Source organism: Bufo gargarizans, chromosome 2 (assembly GCF_014858855.1).
Source record: "Bufo gargarizans isolate SCDJY-AF-19 chromosome 2, ASM1485885v1, whole genome shotgun sequence".
Lineage (NCBI taxonomy): Eukaryota > Metazoa > Chordata > Amphibia > Anura > Bufonidae > Bufo > Bufo gargarizans.
The window spans coordinates 71,858,439-71,876,590 of NC_058081.1; the positions used below are offsets into that span (position 1 = coordinate 71,858,439).

The window sequence follows — 18,152 nt, forward strand, 5'->3', positions numbered from 1 at the left end:
ATCCCTATGGGACTGCCGGAGATAGCTGAGCGCTGTATGTGACCATCTCCAGCAGTCCTATTTGGTTGAATGGAGTAGCAGCGGACATACAGGATCCCCTGTTCCATTCAAATGGGAACCCAGGGCCCCATTATCGTAACCGGCAGGGGCCCCTGCGGGCAGACCCCCCCCCCACTAATCACACACTGATCCCCTATTGTGTGAATAAGGAATAAGTCCTTGTCGTAGGACAACCCTTTTATCTTTTAGAAGATAATTTCAGCTTAAACATACATGAGATAAAACAGCATGACTACATTGGGAATACATTATCATACACTGGACCATCTGATTAAGGAGAGGAACAATCATTACTCATGGTTACAATTTACAAATTTCAGACAAACTTTATTTCAAGGAAAAAGACACAAAATACTTACGTGAAGAAGTCCATCAGATCAGTCCACAAGCAAAAAACATATTCATGCCCACCACATGCTCTATACCCCAAGCAACTGCGGCCCCACCTGATCCCTGCACACACCCAGAACATGCCACGTGTGGTTAGTGTTTACCAGCTGCACTAATCTAGGTTAGTGGTTTCTGGTGTGAGAGCAGCAGAAGATTCTGTAGCCTAATAACCTGTTGTTACCCGTTCTACGCTCAGGGCACCAACCAACAGCTTCTTATTCTTAAGGTGGCCATACATTCGAAATAACGATCGGACGCATTCCGGCCAATCAGTCGTCCATGGGATCTTTCGTACGAATGTTCCCACCAACTAAACTGCCCAAGCAGGGAGTTCGTTTTTTATAAAAACAGACTTCCTGGTGCTTGAGCACAACATTCAGCCGATCATGCCATCAACATGCAGTTTTGGCCGATGAACTGCCAAAGTTTACCAGCACAGTGGATTTCTGCCGTCAGCCATTGCGCTAGTTCTTCAAACGACAGTCGGCGGTAATGGGCAAAATCTGCCATTCCGGCCGACTTTAATCTTACGTGTATGGCCATCTTTAGGGGAGGACTAAAGGAGACCCATTCAAGCCATCCCTAGCCGGCACATCAACCCTTGCTTCGTCTCTGTAAATATAGGTTTTACTCTTGGTGATTATTTGTTGGATATCAGGTCCAAGGGCAACGAATTACAGGGGTTGTCCAAGATTTTGATATTGATGGCCTATCCTCAGGGATGTCAGGACCCCCGCCGATCAGCTGCTTGAGGAGGTTGTGGTGATCTGGAGCGCTGCCTCCTCATCTCACAGCTGATCGGCGGGGATGCCGGGTGTCGGACTCCCACCGTTCAGATATTGATGACCTATCCTGATGATAGGTGATGAATATTAACAGGTGGACAAGCCCTAATACCCTTAATAACAAAATCTCAGACGTCCCCTTTAAGAACCAGTATCAGGCGTACTGCCATGTCTAGACTATGGAGAAGCTGTTAGCTGGGAGCTCTGAACCTACATAATAGCAAGCAGGGGACAAACAAAAATCTTGAGGGTGGGCGAGAGGGGAGTGATAAGCAGTGACCATTCTAGTAGAGCTACTGGCCCTCACCGAGTTTGTCTGAGGATGTGATAATGTCAGCTGGCACACAGGAATCCAGATCTGCATCCAGAATGCCCAGTGGGTCAAGCTGGGCAACATGGTGCCCACGGATCTATATAGAGGAAAGGTGCCGGGTAGAAGAGAACAGTAAAGGAGGACAGAGGATGGATGAAGTGGAGTAAGGGAAAAGGATCGTTGGGAAGTAAAGGAATGGGGGAGGGGATACAGAAGAGGCACCACGTAAAATAACAAACACAAAAAGAAAGGGAAAAGAAGAGGAAAAGCAAAAAGAGTTACAATGAGTTTGGTCCATAATCCTCACCGACATACGGCGGACCGACAATTACTGGAGCGTCATCAAAATTAACAGTGCTAATTCCGAGGGGGTCAAGTTTTGCAATGTGGTGACCCCTTACCTAGAAGCAATGACACAAACTGGTTAATGACACCTACCCCACCCCTATGTGATCAACAGGAGAAGTGACAGAAGTGACCACCTCAGCAACATAGAAAGACGGAAGAGATTTACGCTGTGGTTAAAGGGCATTTCCTCCTCAAGGAACACTTAGCAGTAACTTTTTGTCTTTGAGCCGCCCCCTCTGTTAAAGCCTCATGCACAGGACGGTATATTGCTTCGGTGTGCTAAAAGTGCACTGTGACCCATACAAGTGCACAGATCTGAGAGTCAGAGACCAAAAGGAAAGCGCATGGAAGCGTTTTGTTTTTAAGGGATCCGTATTTTTTTGGACACGGCTGTGTGCATGAGGCCTTGGCTGGAGGAGTCTGAATGAAATTCCTTTCCTAGTGTCCCAGTGAGACATCCTGCGCCCAGTATGGTGGCATGCATAGGCATTGGTCACCAGCTCTTTATTAGGCCCCTTTCACACGAGCGAGTATTGCACGCGGGTGCAATGCGTGATGTGAACGCATTGCGCCCGCACGGAATCCGGACCCATTCATTTCAATGGGTCTGTGTACATGTGCGTTGGTTTTCACGCATCAATTGTGCGTTGCGTGAAACTCGCAGCATGTTCTATATACTGCTATTTTCCACGCAACGCTGGCCCCATGGAAGTGAATGGAGCTGCGTGAAAATCGCATTGCATCCGCAAGCAAGAGCGGATGCGATTTTAACGGATAGTTGCTAAGAGATGTTGTTTGTATACTGTTTTTTATGACGCGGGTGCAAAAACGCATCAAAACGCATTGCACCCGCGTGATAAAAACTGAATGCAATCGCAGACAAAACTGAATGACTGTTTGCGAAATCGCACATTTTTACTGAGCGCATTCGCAACGCAGCCGGACCTAATCTGCACACGCTCGTCTGCAAGGGGCCTTAGTGGCATGGGTAGAAGCTGTCAATCAGCAGAGGGTGGAGCCCACCGCTCATGAATATCTAGGACTCCACAGTCCAGCGCGGCTTTCATTTTTGAACTAGATTAAAAGAAATAAAAGCTGCGCTGTGATTGGATGCTGTGGGCGCCAAACACAGGGGGGCTATTTATCAAACTGGTGTAAGGTAGAACTGGCTTAGTTGCTCATAGCAACCAATCAGATTCCACCTTTCATTTTCCAAAGGAGTTGTCCAAAATAAAAGGTGGAATCTGATTGGTTGCTATGAGCAACTAAGCCAGTTCTACTTTACAGCAGTTTGATAAATGATCCCCACGGTTTTCATAACTCTCTCCTGATTTTGTTCTAGTGTCTGCACCATTACTTTACCACTATTCCAGACATAAACTGCATGGTACTTACATGTCTGTCTGTTTGGCCTACCCAAGAAACAAAATGGCTACAGAGAGACTCAGGATATTACACCCATCATGTATGGTTATAAAAACTCAGGCACTTAAGGGGTATATAGGGGGTATTCTAACAACATTTATAGCATATCCAAAGGGCACTCAACAAGGGGGATCTAAACTCTGTGGCATTAACCCTTTAGTAAGCAGGGGTCCCACCATTATGATGTAGAAGTCAAACAGCAGCTTGTGCAGAACATAGGGGGATCAGAGGAGGGTGTCTGTGAACTCCCATAGACTAGAATGGAGGAAAGAGTTTCTCACTCTTTTGTGGGGGCCACCTGGTTCCTACTACACCACAGGGGGCCCAGGACGTCCGCTCATCCAAGTCCCTGAAGGAGGTTTCCACCTCATGCCTGTGGTCAGCTTCGGGCTCGATTTCTCTTTACAATGTTATATACCTATAGGAAGCATAGACGGCTACAACAGTACACTCTGTAGCTGCACACTTTGTTGTCTACCATAGATCCGCTATGAAATGCCCTAATCGCTGGCACTGAATGTGGAATGTCAGTGGATTCGGTAAGGAATCGGGCACGGACGTATGACCACAGCCTAATAACAGACTGTAGACTAAAGGAACACTACTGCACGTGTACACTCCTTGGTCAACCTGTATAATAAGGAACTGCATTTACACCTCCTTCATATCTTTGGAACGGCTTCTTACACAAAAGTGATGTACCCCTGCCACTACCCTGAAGAAAAAGGGCCCTTCCTTAAGGTGGTTTGCATGCTAAAGAACCTGCTAAAAGACAAAGGGGATCTCAACGTTTATGCTATATCACTAGGCAATGCCACAATGGTCAGATAGGTGCTGGTCCTACCTCTGGGACTCACTCCTATCTCCAGAATGGAGACCCAAAGGGTAGAGCAGTTGTGCATACGCGACCACCCTCCATTGACCACTGTGGGAGTACCAAAAACAGGGTGCTGGCTGAGCCATTTCCAGCAGTCCCATAATGGTGAAGGTGGTTACGTGGCTCGCTCTCCATTCATTGGTATGGGACTCCAGAAAATAGACTAGTGCCCACTTGACTACCTTTGGAAGTTCCATAGCAGTAAATGAAGAAGACGCCCCGTTCTGAAGATAGCAGCGGGTCCCAGAGGGAGTGGCACCAATTTGACATCTGCAGCATATCCGAGTGATATGCTATAAAAGTTAAGGCGGGATAACCCCTCTAGGTACTATAAGAAAGGAGAAGAAAGCGAATGAGACTAGAGAGACAGGCAAGAACATACCTGATATGCCCGGATGAGGGACTGCACAGCAAGATGATCCTCCACTAGTTTGTCTACATTTGGCTGCGCCTGCACTAGTGACTGTGCTTGGGTCAGTGCAGACAGGCTGGTACCTAGGGGTGGAGGGCTCTGGTAAGCTGTTCCAGGTGCTGCGCCGGCATTGGCGTTCCGGAAGAAGATGTCCCATGACTGTAGAAACAGGAAAAGGAACTGTAAACACACTATGCCAATGTAAGAACGTCCTATACATGATGCGTGTTGGAATGCAAAATCAGTGCAGTCCAAGACTGACAAAGAAAGTCTCTGAAATAAAGATTTTACAAACAGTGCTCAAAGGAAGCAAAATTGCTAACAGCACTAGGTTGGAAATGGAGAGAGCAGAACAAACATACCTTTGGTGGATCTTTTAATATCAGGAGTAGTGTGAATATGAAGTTTTATTCTGCCTGGTTCTGCTCCTGCAAATGCCCAGATTACAGCTTCACTGCAAGGTGCTCTTCTGCATTGAGCTGGTTCACAGCCCCCCTCCGTTATGAGTGACAGCTGAAGTGGTCTTCTGGTTGGCTACTACAGCTGTCACTCAGAGCGGAGGGCAGGAGCTGTGAAGCCGCTCAATGCAGAGAGCACTTTACTCTGCCCTGGGCACTTGCAGGAACAGAAGCTGGCAGAATAAAATGTGGTACAGCACTGGCGTCCTCTCTGTGCACAGGCAGAAGGCTGTCAATAAGCAGTAGGTAGAGCCCACCACTTAAGGGACTCCACTTCGCACACACATCATGGACAGGACTCCTGTGCTGCACCCGATAAAGTGCGATTTTATGAAAATGACTGCAAGTAAGTGACAAAATGCCATCATCAGGGTGACTGGCACCACTATCGCTACGATATGCTCCCGTTGTCCGATAGATGCTCCCGTTGTCCGATAGGTGCGGGTCCCAAAGAACAGAGCCCCGAAAGTTTTGGAGGGCGCACTGCGAATGCGCAGCCGCCCTCTATTCATTTTTATGGGGTTGCTGAAAATAGCCGAGCGCTGGCTCAGCTAATTTCCGTAGAAATTAATGGGAGTGGTGGCCTCGCAAGTGCGGTGCGCTCCCATTCACTACTACGGGGAGAGCGCCAGGTGGTGGCCAGACCCCGGGAAACCCAGGGTCCTCCGGCCACCACCTTCACCGATCAGTTCTCTGTGTAGGTGCAGCTCCCAGAGGTGGGACCTGCACCTATCAGACAATGGGACATATCCTAGCGAGATGTCTCCGATGGAAATACCCCTTTAAGGAGCATTTAAACACAAGAATACAGAATAAACACTACATAGTCCTTGAGTCTCTCTCTTCTGCAGATACAAGACAATCATAGAGAAGGAAATGCCCCATAGCTAGCACTCCTAACCACCTGAAATAGATGCTCCTGGAGTCCCCATCCCATTTTAAAGGGATATTGCAGCAAAAAAAAAAAAAAAGCCTACCGTGGAATACAAATGCCCGGCTCCCTCAGGCGGCTCCACTTCCAGCTCCTGTGCAGATACGGAAGGAAATGGATGTGAATGGCGCTCACCTACCTCAGCCATTGACTGACTGTCCGGTATTCACAGCCATTTCCTGCTGTGTCTGTACAGGAGCAGGAATGGGAATGCATCAGGGAACTGAGCACTGGCAGAATGGCCGCCGTGGGGGATTATTTTTCTACACCTTTTGTATCCCACTGTAGACCTTTTTCAGATTTTACTGTAATACCCCTTTAATGACTATAGAACAGAGGTTGTGCTACATTTTTTCCAGAAGAGTAAAAATACTCCTCTTACAATTTTTAAGGAATAGTTGCAGTAATTCAAACAAATAATACGTAGGCCTACAGAATGTTAAGGGCTTGTTCACATTTGCAATGAAGGCTCCGATCAAGGCCTCTGTCGCAGATTCTATCAAATATATAAATAAAAACTGAATGGCTCCGTTTTGTGCCCAATCCGGCACAACAACAGAAATAAATAGCGGTGGTGTGAACATGGCCTAAGAGGTGGGTATTAATGTAGGCGAACCAGTTCTAGTCTAAATAACCCTTCTTTTCTCCGTTCAGCACCCTCCAACATACAGCTCCATGTAAATAAGAACATTGCCCTTTCTGCCGCCCCTTCAACATACAGTCCCATGTAAATAACATCACCCCTCCCTCCAGGACAAGGCTAATTACCCCCGGGGAGGGGTCTGGAGTGAATGCACAGCAGGCAATTATAGCCGAGTGATAAAGTACAGTCTATTATAGCGGATCTTCCCTGCACTTTATATTGAGGCCGTCTTCAGCAGTGCACTCAGCAGCGAGGAGAAGCAGTGCTCAGCTGAGAGCTTCTGACTCCTCGTTCTAGGTCTCAGTGCTGGGAACCCCACCGATCAAAATTTTTGACATGTCCCTAGGACACAGTCAAAAGTTTCAAAAACTAAAGCCCACTGCCACCAAGAAGCTGCTTACCCCGCCAGACGCCACCCTGTGAAGATCGTGCACCGCTGCACGAGCCTCCCTCCACCCAAACCAACCAACAACAAAGATCCTTGCTGTATGGAGCTTTATTATTGCATATTTTAGGCACCAGCAATATCGCTCTGCTGCCTGCACAGTTCACAGCGCACCCTGCGCTCATGAATTACCGGGAAAAGTCTAACGTGTGCTCAGGTTTGGACTTGCCCACCGGGGAGGCGGGGGATTCCTCAGGTAGGCCCCCAGTCTCCTGCGCCTGGAGTTTAGACAGAGTAGTAATTATTTCTCTTGGTTCTCAGGAGAGATAATTATTGTAGCCACTAGGTGGCAGTATCGCACAGTGAGGCAGCCTCCTACTGGTGTAAATTGCACAGGAGGCCCCGAAGTATCTTCTAAACTTCCCGGCTGCTGGCAGTGAAGGAGGAGAGAACATGTCTGGCCATCCTCCTGACCTCCCTGCTGTCAGAAAACTGGCTGCTGGAGAGAAAGACTCCTCTGCTGTGCTGGGCTGATTTCTCAGGTGTGTCACAGTAGTGAGCTGTAGGAGACTGTAAGGGGGAATAGGGGATTTGTTTATAGTAGATCAGATCTGTGTATGTGTGCTGCTCTCTGCAGAGTTCAGAGTGGCATTGGGGGGACTCTGCCCTAGGTCCCCCCCAATGCCTCTGCTTTAGGTGCACCCCCATTAGTGCCACAGCTCCAGATGCCCTGACTCTAAATGCACCACTAATATTGCTTCTTCTCCAGTTACCCCTGTGTGGTGCGAGAAAGCAGACTGCAGATTCGGCTTCCAGGATCTTCTGTGCGTGTGACGTCACCGCGACGTTGTATGGTTTATTCGGTGGTAGTGATGATATTCCGTATCTACAGGCATCACTGCTGCCATGTAAAGAGATACTGGTGGAGGAGGATTTAAAGGGGTTGTCCAGGTTTTCAAGTTATCCTCTCCACACCATAGGGCAGGGATCAGCAACCTTCGGCACTCCAGCTGTGGTGAAACTACAATTCCCAGCATGCTCCATTCATTTCTATGTGTGTTCTTAGAAGAGGAGAGTAAGTATGCATGCTGGGAGTTGTAGTTTCACAACATCTGGAGTGCCGGAGGTTGCCTACCCCTGCTATAGGGCATAACTATATAATTAGTGGGGTCCGATTCTGCGACCACCACTGATCCCAGGAACGGGTCCTGTTCCTCCTTTTTGATGGTGTGGCAGGTCACACATATGCGCCATTTATTCTCTTTGGGACCACTGGAAATATCCAGCGCTTTACTCTGCCATCTCCAGCGACCCCATAGAGAATGGATGGAGAGGCATATGCTCCACCTGCCACTCAATCAAGAAGGGGGATCAGTGGGGGCTCCAGTGTTCAGACCCCCATGAATCACTTAGTTATCCCCGATCCTGTGGATAGAGGATACATAGAAAAGTGGACACAGGCCCTTTAACAGACGAGCATTTCTATTTTAGTTTGACACATATTTTGGGCAAGATTTGTAATTTGTACTTTATTTTAATTTTTTACACCCAAAGAAAACCTTTAAGGATAGGAACAGCTATGACACGACAGGTGATAAGTGTCTGACTGATGGGGGTTTGACTGCTGGGACCCCCATGATCAAGGGAACGTGGTCTTATGACCCTTGTGTACATAGATAGGCAGTAATGTAATTGAATGTCTCAGGACCCTTTTTTCATGATCAGTGGGTGTTCCAGCAGTCAGACCCCAGCAATCTGATATTTATCACCTATCCTGTAGATAGGCGATAGGTCATTATGGTAGGACAACCCGTATAAATATACTGTAGATTATGTGCAATCTGAGGAGGTTACGATTTGGTAAATTTCATGCCAGACATTTATGCTTAAAGGGTTTGTCTCACTTCAGTAAATGGCATTTATCATGCAGTTAATACAAGGCACTAACTAATGTATTGTGATTGTCCATATTACCTCCTTTCCATCACATTATACACAGCACGTATCCGTGGTTATTACCACCGTGTAATCCAGCAGTGGTGGCCGTGCTTGCACACTATACGGAAAGGCCGGAAGTGCTCATAGGCCAACACCTTTACCTATAGTGTGTAACCACGGCCACCGCTGCTGGATTACACGGTGGTAATAACCATGGATACGTGCTGTGTATAATGTGATGGAAAGGAAGCAATATGGACAATCACAATACATTAGTAAGTGTTTTGTATTAACTTTCTCTACATGATAAATGCCAATTGCTGAAGTGAGACAAACCCCTTTACCCCCTCTAAGTGTCCTACACTTAATAGGGTCAGGCATAAATGTCTTTGTGTGTGCATTGCGCTGCGTGTGTCTTGTTTCTGACTGACTTAAGTGCAGGATATCCACATATGTGTAACTTCTGCCACATGTATGCTGTGAATGTCTGCCATCATACTTCATCTGTAATATTCCTCCTGTTATCACTGTAAGGGCTCAGGAACACGACCGTTGGATGTTTTGCAGTCTGCAAATTGCGGATACGCAAAACATGGATACCAGGTGTGTGAATTCCACATTATGCGGAACAGAACAGCCGCCTCTAATAGAACAGTCCTATCCTTGTCTGTAATGGGGACAATAATAGGACATGTTCTATCATTTAGCAGAGCGGCCATGCGGACATACAGACACGGAATGCACACAGTCATTTTATTTTGTTTTTTTTGAGGCCCAATTGAAGTGAAGGGAACAGTACAGACATGGAAAAAATAAATAAAAAGTTAGTGTGCAGGAGCCAAAAGGTGGGCCCCCAGATTAAGTTACACTGGTGGGCCCTAAGTACCCCAGTCCGACACTGCGTGTAATGATATATATTTTTTTTTATAAGGGAGTAAAAGGCGTCTACGGCGTTATTGCGACCTCTGCCATAGTACATTTTCCCGTCACTTGTCTAATATCATTGCAGCACCTGAAGATACCACATCCCTCTGCCACCACCCATTGATATGGGAACAGAACTACCCTGGAATGGTCCTACTCTTCCCAGGGGCCACAAAGCAGGCAGCCTCTAGGTGTTAAGATGCTAAAAAGTCTACTGAGAAGTCGGGGGCCACCTGGGAGCCTACTGTGTCAGTTTTGACGGTAAGAATAATGTAGCTTGCAGGGCTGAACTTCTGGTCAAAACAGAGGAAACCTCGACAGAACCCAACACGCCCCATTATAAGTCATGGGGGTCCCTTGGGCACTGCTTGGATCCGCGGTATGAACTGTGGCTTCTGCAGAGGTGGCGTGTCTGTGCAGTACGGTAATTGTTAGGTCATTTCCTTATACAGTCTATGGGCCCAGGGCATCAGCGTGCACAGCGCGGCCAGTGCTAGTCCTTCTAGGACTCCTAACCCCCATAGATAATGGTCACCTGCACCGCCAGACTGTAATACACCACACCGCCAGACTGGTCAGTAATAACCGGCTTCACACAAATAGCAACTCCCTTCTTTTCTGTTAATTCAGCAGAGACATTCCCCAAGTCAGGACTTTTAAGGCGAAACTGTCAGCAAAATACTATTTCCTGCCGTGTTTGGGAACACAAAGTCCTAGTGTATCTGTGAGGTAACCTCCCCGGAGAGCTGGTTAAAGGGAAACCAGGGCCGCCGCTGCCAATCAGCGTTGTACAACAATATAGTCTGTATGTGCATGCTGCCGACAGCACACTCTGAACCAGCCTTGTATACTAGGGGGCTGCTTATACAGGGCATGTTCTGTGCAGGGGTGCACAAGGGAAGCTGAGATATGGGGGGCTGTTTGATGGGACTGCCCCTGTGCTGCTTGTTACATAAAGGAATCTGTTATAACCCGTGTCCTCCGCCACTCTGCTCACCGCTGGCATCTCTCCCCAATGGGCCTGGCCGCCAAAATATCTGCGCTTCTTCCTTGCAGGTCGTGGCGTGCTTCTTGCTGGCATTCCTCTCCTTCATGCAGGCTAGCCCGGCTCCTGCTCTACCCAAAAGGGTGCATGCGCTTTGCCTCTTAAAGGACCAGTGTGTGCAGTGTGCACCCTAATACTCATCAGTCAATGGCTGTCGACCTTGGGGTACTTAAAAGGGTTTTCCAGTATTTTTATACTGATTACCTATACACAGGACAGGTCATCAGTATCTGATCGGTGGGGGTCCAATACTGTTGCCTCCTCACAGCTTACCGCTGTATAGTGGCGGTGCTTGGTATTGCAGCTAAGCTCCATTCACGTGATCGATGAACGTGTCGTCACTGACCTGAGGAAAGCTGTGAGCTTCTCAAACAGCTGATCAGCGGGGGTCCCGGGTGTCGGACTCTCACCGATAAGATATTGATGACCTATGCAGAGGATAGGTCATCAGTTATAATGTCTCAGAAAACCCCTTTTAAGGCACTTTGCCCTGTGACTTGGCCCTTTGCCTCATCTCCATTCTGACCCTGAGCCACCCACCCTGAACTCGGACTGTTTATCAGGTCTGCATGCCCTGACTTTGGCTTGTCCCCGACTATGTTTTTGCCCGATTCCTCTGTTTTCTACACAAGAGTCTCTTGGCCCCCATGGGTAAGTAGTCACTTGAACAGGGACTACACCAAGAGGTTGCGGTCTGGTAGTTCCCCTGCAGCGGAGTCCAGATCATTGTACAGAGATTAAAGGGTGATGGCCAGGACAACCACTTAGAAGACGCTCATAGGAGTAGCCCCAGTGACACAGATCCATTTCATAGCAGGAACTAGGGATCAACCGATTATCGGTTTTGCCGATATTATCGGCCAATATTCAGGATTTTCAATGTTATCCGCATCTATCGGGAACAAGAATCGCACTGCTGTCAGCGCTCGCCGTGTCCCCTCAGCAGCACAGGGAAGAAGGAAGCAGTGTCTCGCTCCCCCCTGTGCCGCCACTGCCACCAGTGAGAGGAGGGAGGGGCTATGGCCACTGCGCCACCAATGATGTTTACTCACTCATTTATTCAACAGGAGGTGGGAGCTGGCTGCAGAATCACATAGCCGGCTCTCGACCTCTATGACAGGTAGCTGCGATCTGCGGTAGTTAACCCCTCAGGTGCCGCATCTGAGGGGTTAACTGCCGCGGATCGCAGCTACCGCTCATAGAGGTCAGGTGAGGCTATATGATTCTGCAGCCAGCACCCGCCTCCTGTATATGAATTAATGGACGAGTTATCTTCATCAGTGGCGCAGTGCGCCCCCAAGCCCAGTATTAAAGACATTGGTGGCGCAGTGCGCCCCCCACCCCACCATTAAAAACATTGGTGGTGCAGTGCGCCCCTTCACCCAAGCCCCCCCAGTATTAGTCATTGGTGGCAGTGGCCACAGGGTTCCCTCTCTCCTCCTCATTGGTGGCAGTGGCAGCTTCTGATCGGAGCACCAGCAGTGTAATCCTGGGGCTCTGATCGGTTACCATGGCAGCCAGGAAGCTACTGAAGCCCTGGCTGCCATAGTCAGCTCCCTGCTGCCGTGTGCACAAAGCACAGAGAGTGTGTGAAGTCCTATTCACCCTGATAGAGATCTATCAGGGTGAATAGGACAAGGGTTCTAGCCCCTAAGGGGACAAAAACAAACACCAAAATAAAGAAAGATTTACAAAAAAAAGCTACACGTTAACAATAAACATGTTGATTTTCAGCAGATTTTTGTAGGAATTTTTTGTTTTTTCAAAAATGAAAACGCACAGAATATCGGTATAAATTATCAGCTATCAGCCTAAAGGTTCACAGATTATCGGTATCAGCTCTAAAAAAAATCAATATCGGTCGATCCCTAGCAGGAACATTGTGGTCAAAGGTGATTTTCATGGACGGGGTCCATACAGTAAAGGATGTGGTGGATCTCCCCTAAACAGCTCCCCGTCTCACAGCAGATTTGGTCTTGAGAAGATCATCCGGTTTTCATTACCCGAGTGCTGACAGTCTATAAGTAATACCCAAGCCCAAAACACAAAGTCAAGCAAAAGACCAGAGGTCGAGTAAAGGGTGAATTCCCTCTCGTCCCCACCCTGGGTTGTTGACACTATTTTAAGAATCCTGGTAAGTCAGAAGGTGTGGGGGAGGTGCACCCTTTTAGACGAGGCAGGCATACAATCAGTGTAATCAGCAGCGATCAGTCCCGTCTCAGTCCTAGGGAGAAACCACAATAATAGAAACGACTGTACTAAATCCTGGGCCTATGGAGGGCAGTGCTCCAGGCGGTGGACTAGGGAAGGTTAAAGGAGAAGCCCTTCCGCCTGTATTGTGGCACTAGTGCTTCCAAGGACTCAGGGACATGATGTCCTCTAGATACCACGTGAATTCCTACACCCTCCTCAGTTCCAGTGCGTCACTGATGTGGTTAACCCCGTTATAACCAAAGGTACAACACTATGCTTAATACCTGCATAATACTACCTACCCCTCCCAGATACTCAGCTATTTCTGAAAATGTTAAATAACATCCAACATGGCCGCCTTGATATTCTCGCCCGACTTGAAAATCAAGCTGGACAAGCATGACGGCTCTAAATTCTTAGCAGATTAGAACAGACAATTTGCGTACGACCAGACGTGCGGCCGAGCCATACCCGCCCGCGTCTACAAGATTTTGCTGTAAACATTGTGCGGCCACTGGCTGCCACACGTGGGCCAGCCGACGATATAAACTGTATTTATATAAAAATAAAATAAAAAAAAAGCTGGACAAATAACTTGAAATCCAAATACAATTCGCTCCAAGCCTGTAAATGAAATGGTTAACAACAATGGAAGCTGGATGGAGAATGGAGTAAATCAGAGACAACGTAGCAGAGCACAAGGGGTTAAAGCCTGCATGCTAACGACCTGACCCAACCTCTTTTCGAGGAGGCTTTCCCGTTGCTAGCTGGCGCCTCGCCAGTCCGGATGACGCGCTATTTATTCCAGCTAGAACTGGTCTGCACGGTAACAGGGTGACTTAGCTGTGGGCACGGGGCCTGTGCCAACCTATAGTACGAGACCCAGAGCCCGAATAAAAGACAAGATGCACCATTCACAACCCAAGGAAAGCCGGGGGATGTCCGCCAGGGCAGCCGCATTACCCGTCAGTCTCATACATGAGACCAGAGGATGACCACAGGACTTTTTCCGTACTAGTATTTTAAGAGGTTTTCTGAGATTTTAATACTGATGACCAATCCTCTGGATAGGTCATCAGTATCTGATCGGTGGGGGTCCGACACCTGGGACCACCGCCAATCAGCTGTTTGAGAAGGCACCGGCGCTCCTGTGAGCGCCGCAGACTTCTCCGTGCCGTACATGGTATCGCGCTCAAGCCCATTCACTGCAATGGGGCTGAGCTGCGCCTAGGCCATGTGATCGATGAACGTGACCTCACATGGTCTAAGAAAAGCTGTAAGCTTCTCAAACAGCTGACCGGCGGGGGTCCAGGGTGTCGGACCCTCACCGATCAGTTACTGAGGACCTATCCTGAGGATAAGTCTTCAGGTATAAGGTCTTGGAAAACCCCTTTAAGCAAATGGCCTTCAAGAAGAGGGATTCCCCCCCCAAAAGTCCATCCATGGCTGCATTATAGCACTGTATTAAAGGGGTATTCTGGTAGTGACACGTTATCCCCTATCCTGTATTCGATTAGTGGGGGCCCTACTCTTTGGGGCTCATTTAAAGAGGCCTTAAAGGGTAAAGGGCCCCTATTTTAATGATCAGTAAGGATTCCAGAGGTAGGAACCCTACCGATCTAATAGTGATAGGGGTTAACTTGTCACAGCAGGGATACCCCTTTAAGCCATAATGGTGCATTTACAGAAGTCTATGGGGCAATAACGCAAACTGAGGATGGATATGTAATCGAGAAGAAACATTGTGCCAAGTTACTTTGGAAGGTCTATTATGAAGGTGTAATTCAGAGGCATCATGCAGGGGCACGCGGAGTGCCTACAAGTTCATGGTACGGGGCTGTAGGGACTCCATGTACCTTCATACAGGACACTTACATGTCAAGACCAAAGCAGCTTTGTGTAGGTCTGCAAAAACGGAGATCACAGTCATAGGCCATGATGGGACCCATACAACTACTTGGCGACAGAACCGTGGCTCAGTTCTCCAACCAGGAGGAGTGATCCTGGCATGGTCGATCCAATGTATGAGATCGTGACGTGAATCTGCTTATTTATAGCTACTCGGTATGTGTACCAAAGTTCAGCACAGACCGCCATGTCACACTGTAGCATTCTTTTATTACAGACTCTGTGCACAGTGAGGAGCAATGCTTTCTTAAAGGGGATGTCCCCCTATCCACGGGATAAGAGATAAATATCTGACTGGTGGGGTCCAACCACTGGAGCCCCCGCCAATCTAATAAAAAAAAGGGGCCCATGCTCCCTGTTTGAATAGAGAGCCAGACAAACATGGTGGCTGCCACTCCAGAGACAGCTGAGCGCTTGTACTTACCTATCTCTGACAGTCTCATAGAGTTGACTGGAGTGTCAGCATGCATGCATGAACGCAGTTAAACAGGGGAGAATGGGCCCGCCTTCTCATAATCAGTGGGGGGCCCCAGCAGTCAGACCCCCACCGATAATACACCTACCCCCTATCCAGTATGGGACAGAGCCGTAATACAGCCGTGTTCATGAGCCCCAAGGTTTATACCCTAAATTTAAATCAGAAAACTCTGATGGCTCTATGGTCCCCGTTTTGGACTGGGTTAGTTTACACCGGTTAACGGACGCTCATAGTTTGAATTGCGCACAGGAGTGGATTATGACACTTTGGCCACAGCCTGTCCAGTCCCCGGTGGCACTATAGCCAGATTTCAAAGTCTAAACATCTTAAGTCTCTAACCTTGAAGCTTGAGCACATATGACAGGTAACAGGTACGGTATCATCCCTCCCACCATCTGCAGTCACACCCCTCACCCTTCGCTGGAAGGAACGCGATGCAGATAAGGCCTCTCTACCTCCATACATCACATGGAGGACGTGCAACCTTGGGCTATAGATCGGCAACTGCTCTCCTACCTCAGGGCCAATAACCTACGCACCTCTGCACAGGCAAACACATTATATAGAGACAGAGGTGGGAACAACGGCCTATAGGGAAATACGGTAAAGACGACAGTCCGACTATCCTGGCTTATGGCCACAAACTAAAATGTAAAGCTAGGATATCTCCCGATGGTGGCCATGCTGGTTGTCGCCTAAAATGTATCTGTCTCCTTTATATGTCTCATCTCAGACAATGGGGGCATATGGCTAGGAAATGCCCCCATTGTCTTATAGGTGCGGGTCCCACTGCTGGGAACCGCACCTGTATTGAGAACGGAGCCCAGAAAGTGGCGGAGGGGCGCACTGCGCATGTGCAGCCGCCCTCTATTCATTTTTTATGGAGCCGCCGAAAATAGAGCACCGCCAGGCCCATAGAAGTGAATGGGAGCAGTGGCCGGTCATGCACGGTTCGCTCCCATTCACTTCTATGGGGAGAGCATTTGGTGGTGGCCGGACTGGAGTCTTCCAGCCACCACTATGTGGGGCTCCATTCCCAATACAGGTGTGGGACCTGCACCTATAAGACAATGGGGGCACATCGCTAGGATATGCCTCCATTGTCTGAGATGAGACATATAAAGGAGACATACATTTTAGGCGACAACCAGCATGGCCACCATCGGGAGATATCCTAGAGTCAAAGTCTACTCAGATACTCAAGCCATATGTGATCTGGGATGTACGAGATTAGAAAAACACGGCTGCTCTCCTCCAGAAATGGCACCACTTTTCTCCATGGGCCGTGCCTGGTAATGCAGTTCATCTTCATTCTCTTAAAGGAGCCTAGCTGCAATAACAGAGAGCGGCCAGGGACAAAAGTCGAGCTGTTTCCAGAAGATGGCAGCCATGTTTTTTCTTAAAAATGCTTTAGGGTGTGGCTACAGAGGGTGTAAACGCTGTGGATTTTCCGTGGATTTTTTTTACAGTAACAGCGAAGTGTACGACGCCTCGCCCAAACGCAATGGAAACTGACTTGCAGTGTGGATTGCAAAGCCCCTCCTTGATTTCTATGCAGCGATCAGCTACCTGCAAATTCCCATAGAGCAGCTGAGCACATGTCTACCAACTGCTCCATTCCTTTCGAGGGCTCCATGCAGTACGGGACCCCCGTTTTAGCAATCAGTGGGGGTCCCAGCAGAAGATCCCTCACTGATCTAAAAGTTATTCCCTGTCCTGTGGATAGGGAATAACTTAATATAACCGGAATACCCCTTTATGGCTGCCATACACATTCAATGGCTGAACGGCTTATCAGCCAACAGCTCCGTTGACTTCTCCATCTCCAATGGGAAGAAAGTCGCTGCCACAAACCATGGCAATGGACAAAAATATTCAATATTCACCATATACATTAAAGGGGTGCTCTCTCACTTCAGCAAATGGCATTTATCATGTAGAGAAAGGTAATACAAGGCACTTACTAATGTACTGTGATTGTCCATATTGCCTCCTTTGCTGGTTGGATTCATTTTTCCATCACATTATATAATGCACGTTTCCATGGTTATGGCCACCCTGCAATCTAGCAGTGGTGGTCGTGCTTGCGCACTATAGGAAAAAGACCCCTGGAAACAAGCAGTATATAAATGTGATGGAAACCTGAATCCAGCCAGCAAAGGAAGCAATATGGACAATCACAATACATAAGTAAGTGCCTGATAGTAACTCTCTCTACATGATAAATGTTATTTGCTGACGTGAGACAGCCCCTTTAACGGCAGGCTCGGCAGACAATACTCTAAATGTGTATGGGCAGTTTTACAAATGAAGATTAAAACTGAAGGTGATTTGGGTTCAATTGTAGCTTAATTGCTGTGCAAATAAAACGTCCTACAGCTTTCCAATATGCTCACAATTGTCAAGATAACAGCTGTCTATCAGTGAATGAAAACCAACAATGAGAAGAAACCTGTACATAGCTAGTGCTGCTCTTGGGTGAGTAGACGATACAAATGGACCAGGTTACAGTCACTCCGTGCCACGTGCAATGGCTGTGAAGTGGACGCGGTGTGGTGAGAACTGCGCTCTGTATTCACGTAACTCATTACAAACTGATAGGTTTTTCACTGTGCTTTGTTAAAGGGAATCTGTCAGCA

At 48.0% G+C, this 18,152-nt stretch overlaps 1 protein-coding gene across 2 annotated transcripts in view; it reads right to left on the minus strand.

Moving 5' to 3' along the window:
- The window catches only part of OGDH (oxoglutarate dehydrogenase), a 61,056-nt gene that overhangs the window by 26,462 nt on the left and 16,442 nt on the right, over window positions 1-18,152 (minus strand). Inside the window, exons 3-4 of one of the 2 annotated variants that reach the window (XM_044279181.1) lie at window positions 4,581-4,769; window positions 1,543-1,645 (exon numbers count right to left, since the gene is read on the minus strand). In XM_044279181.1, coding sequence (XP_044135116.1) covers window positions 1,543-1,645; window positions 4,581-4,769 — 292 coding nt within the window. Of the gene's footprint in view, window positions 1-1,542; window positions 1,646-1,855; window positions 1,950-4,580; window positions 4,770-18,152 lie in introns of both variants that reach the window. The other variant, XM_044279182.1, reaches the window with a different exon arrangement.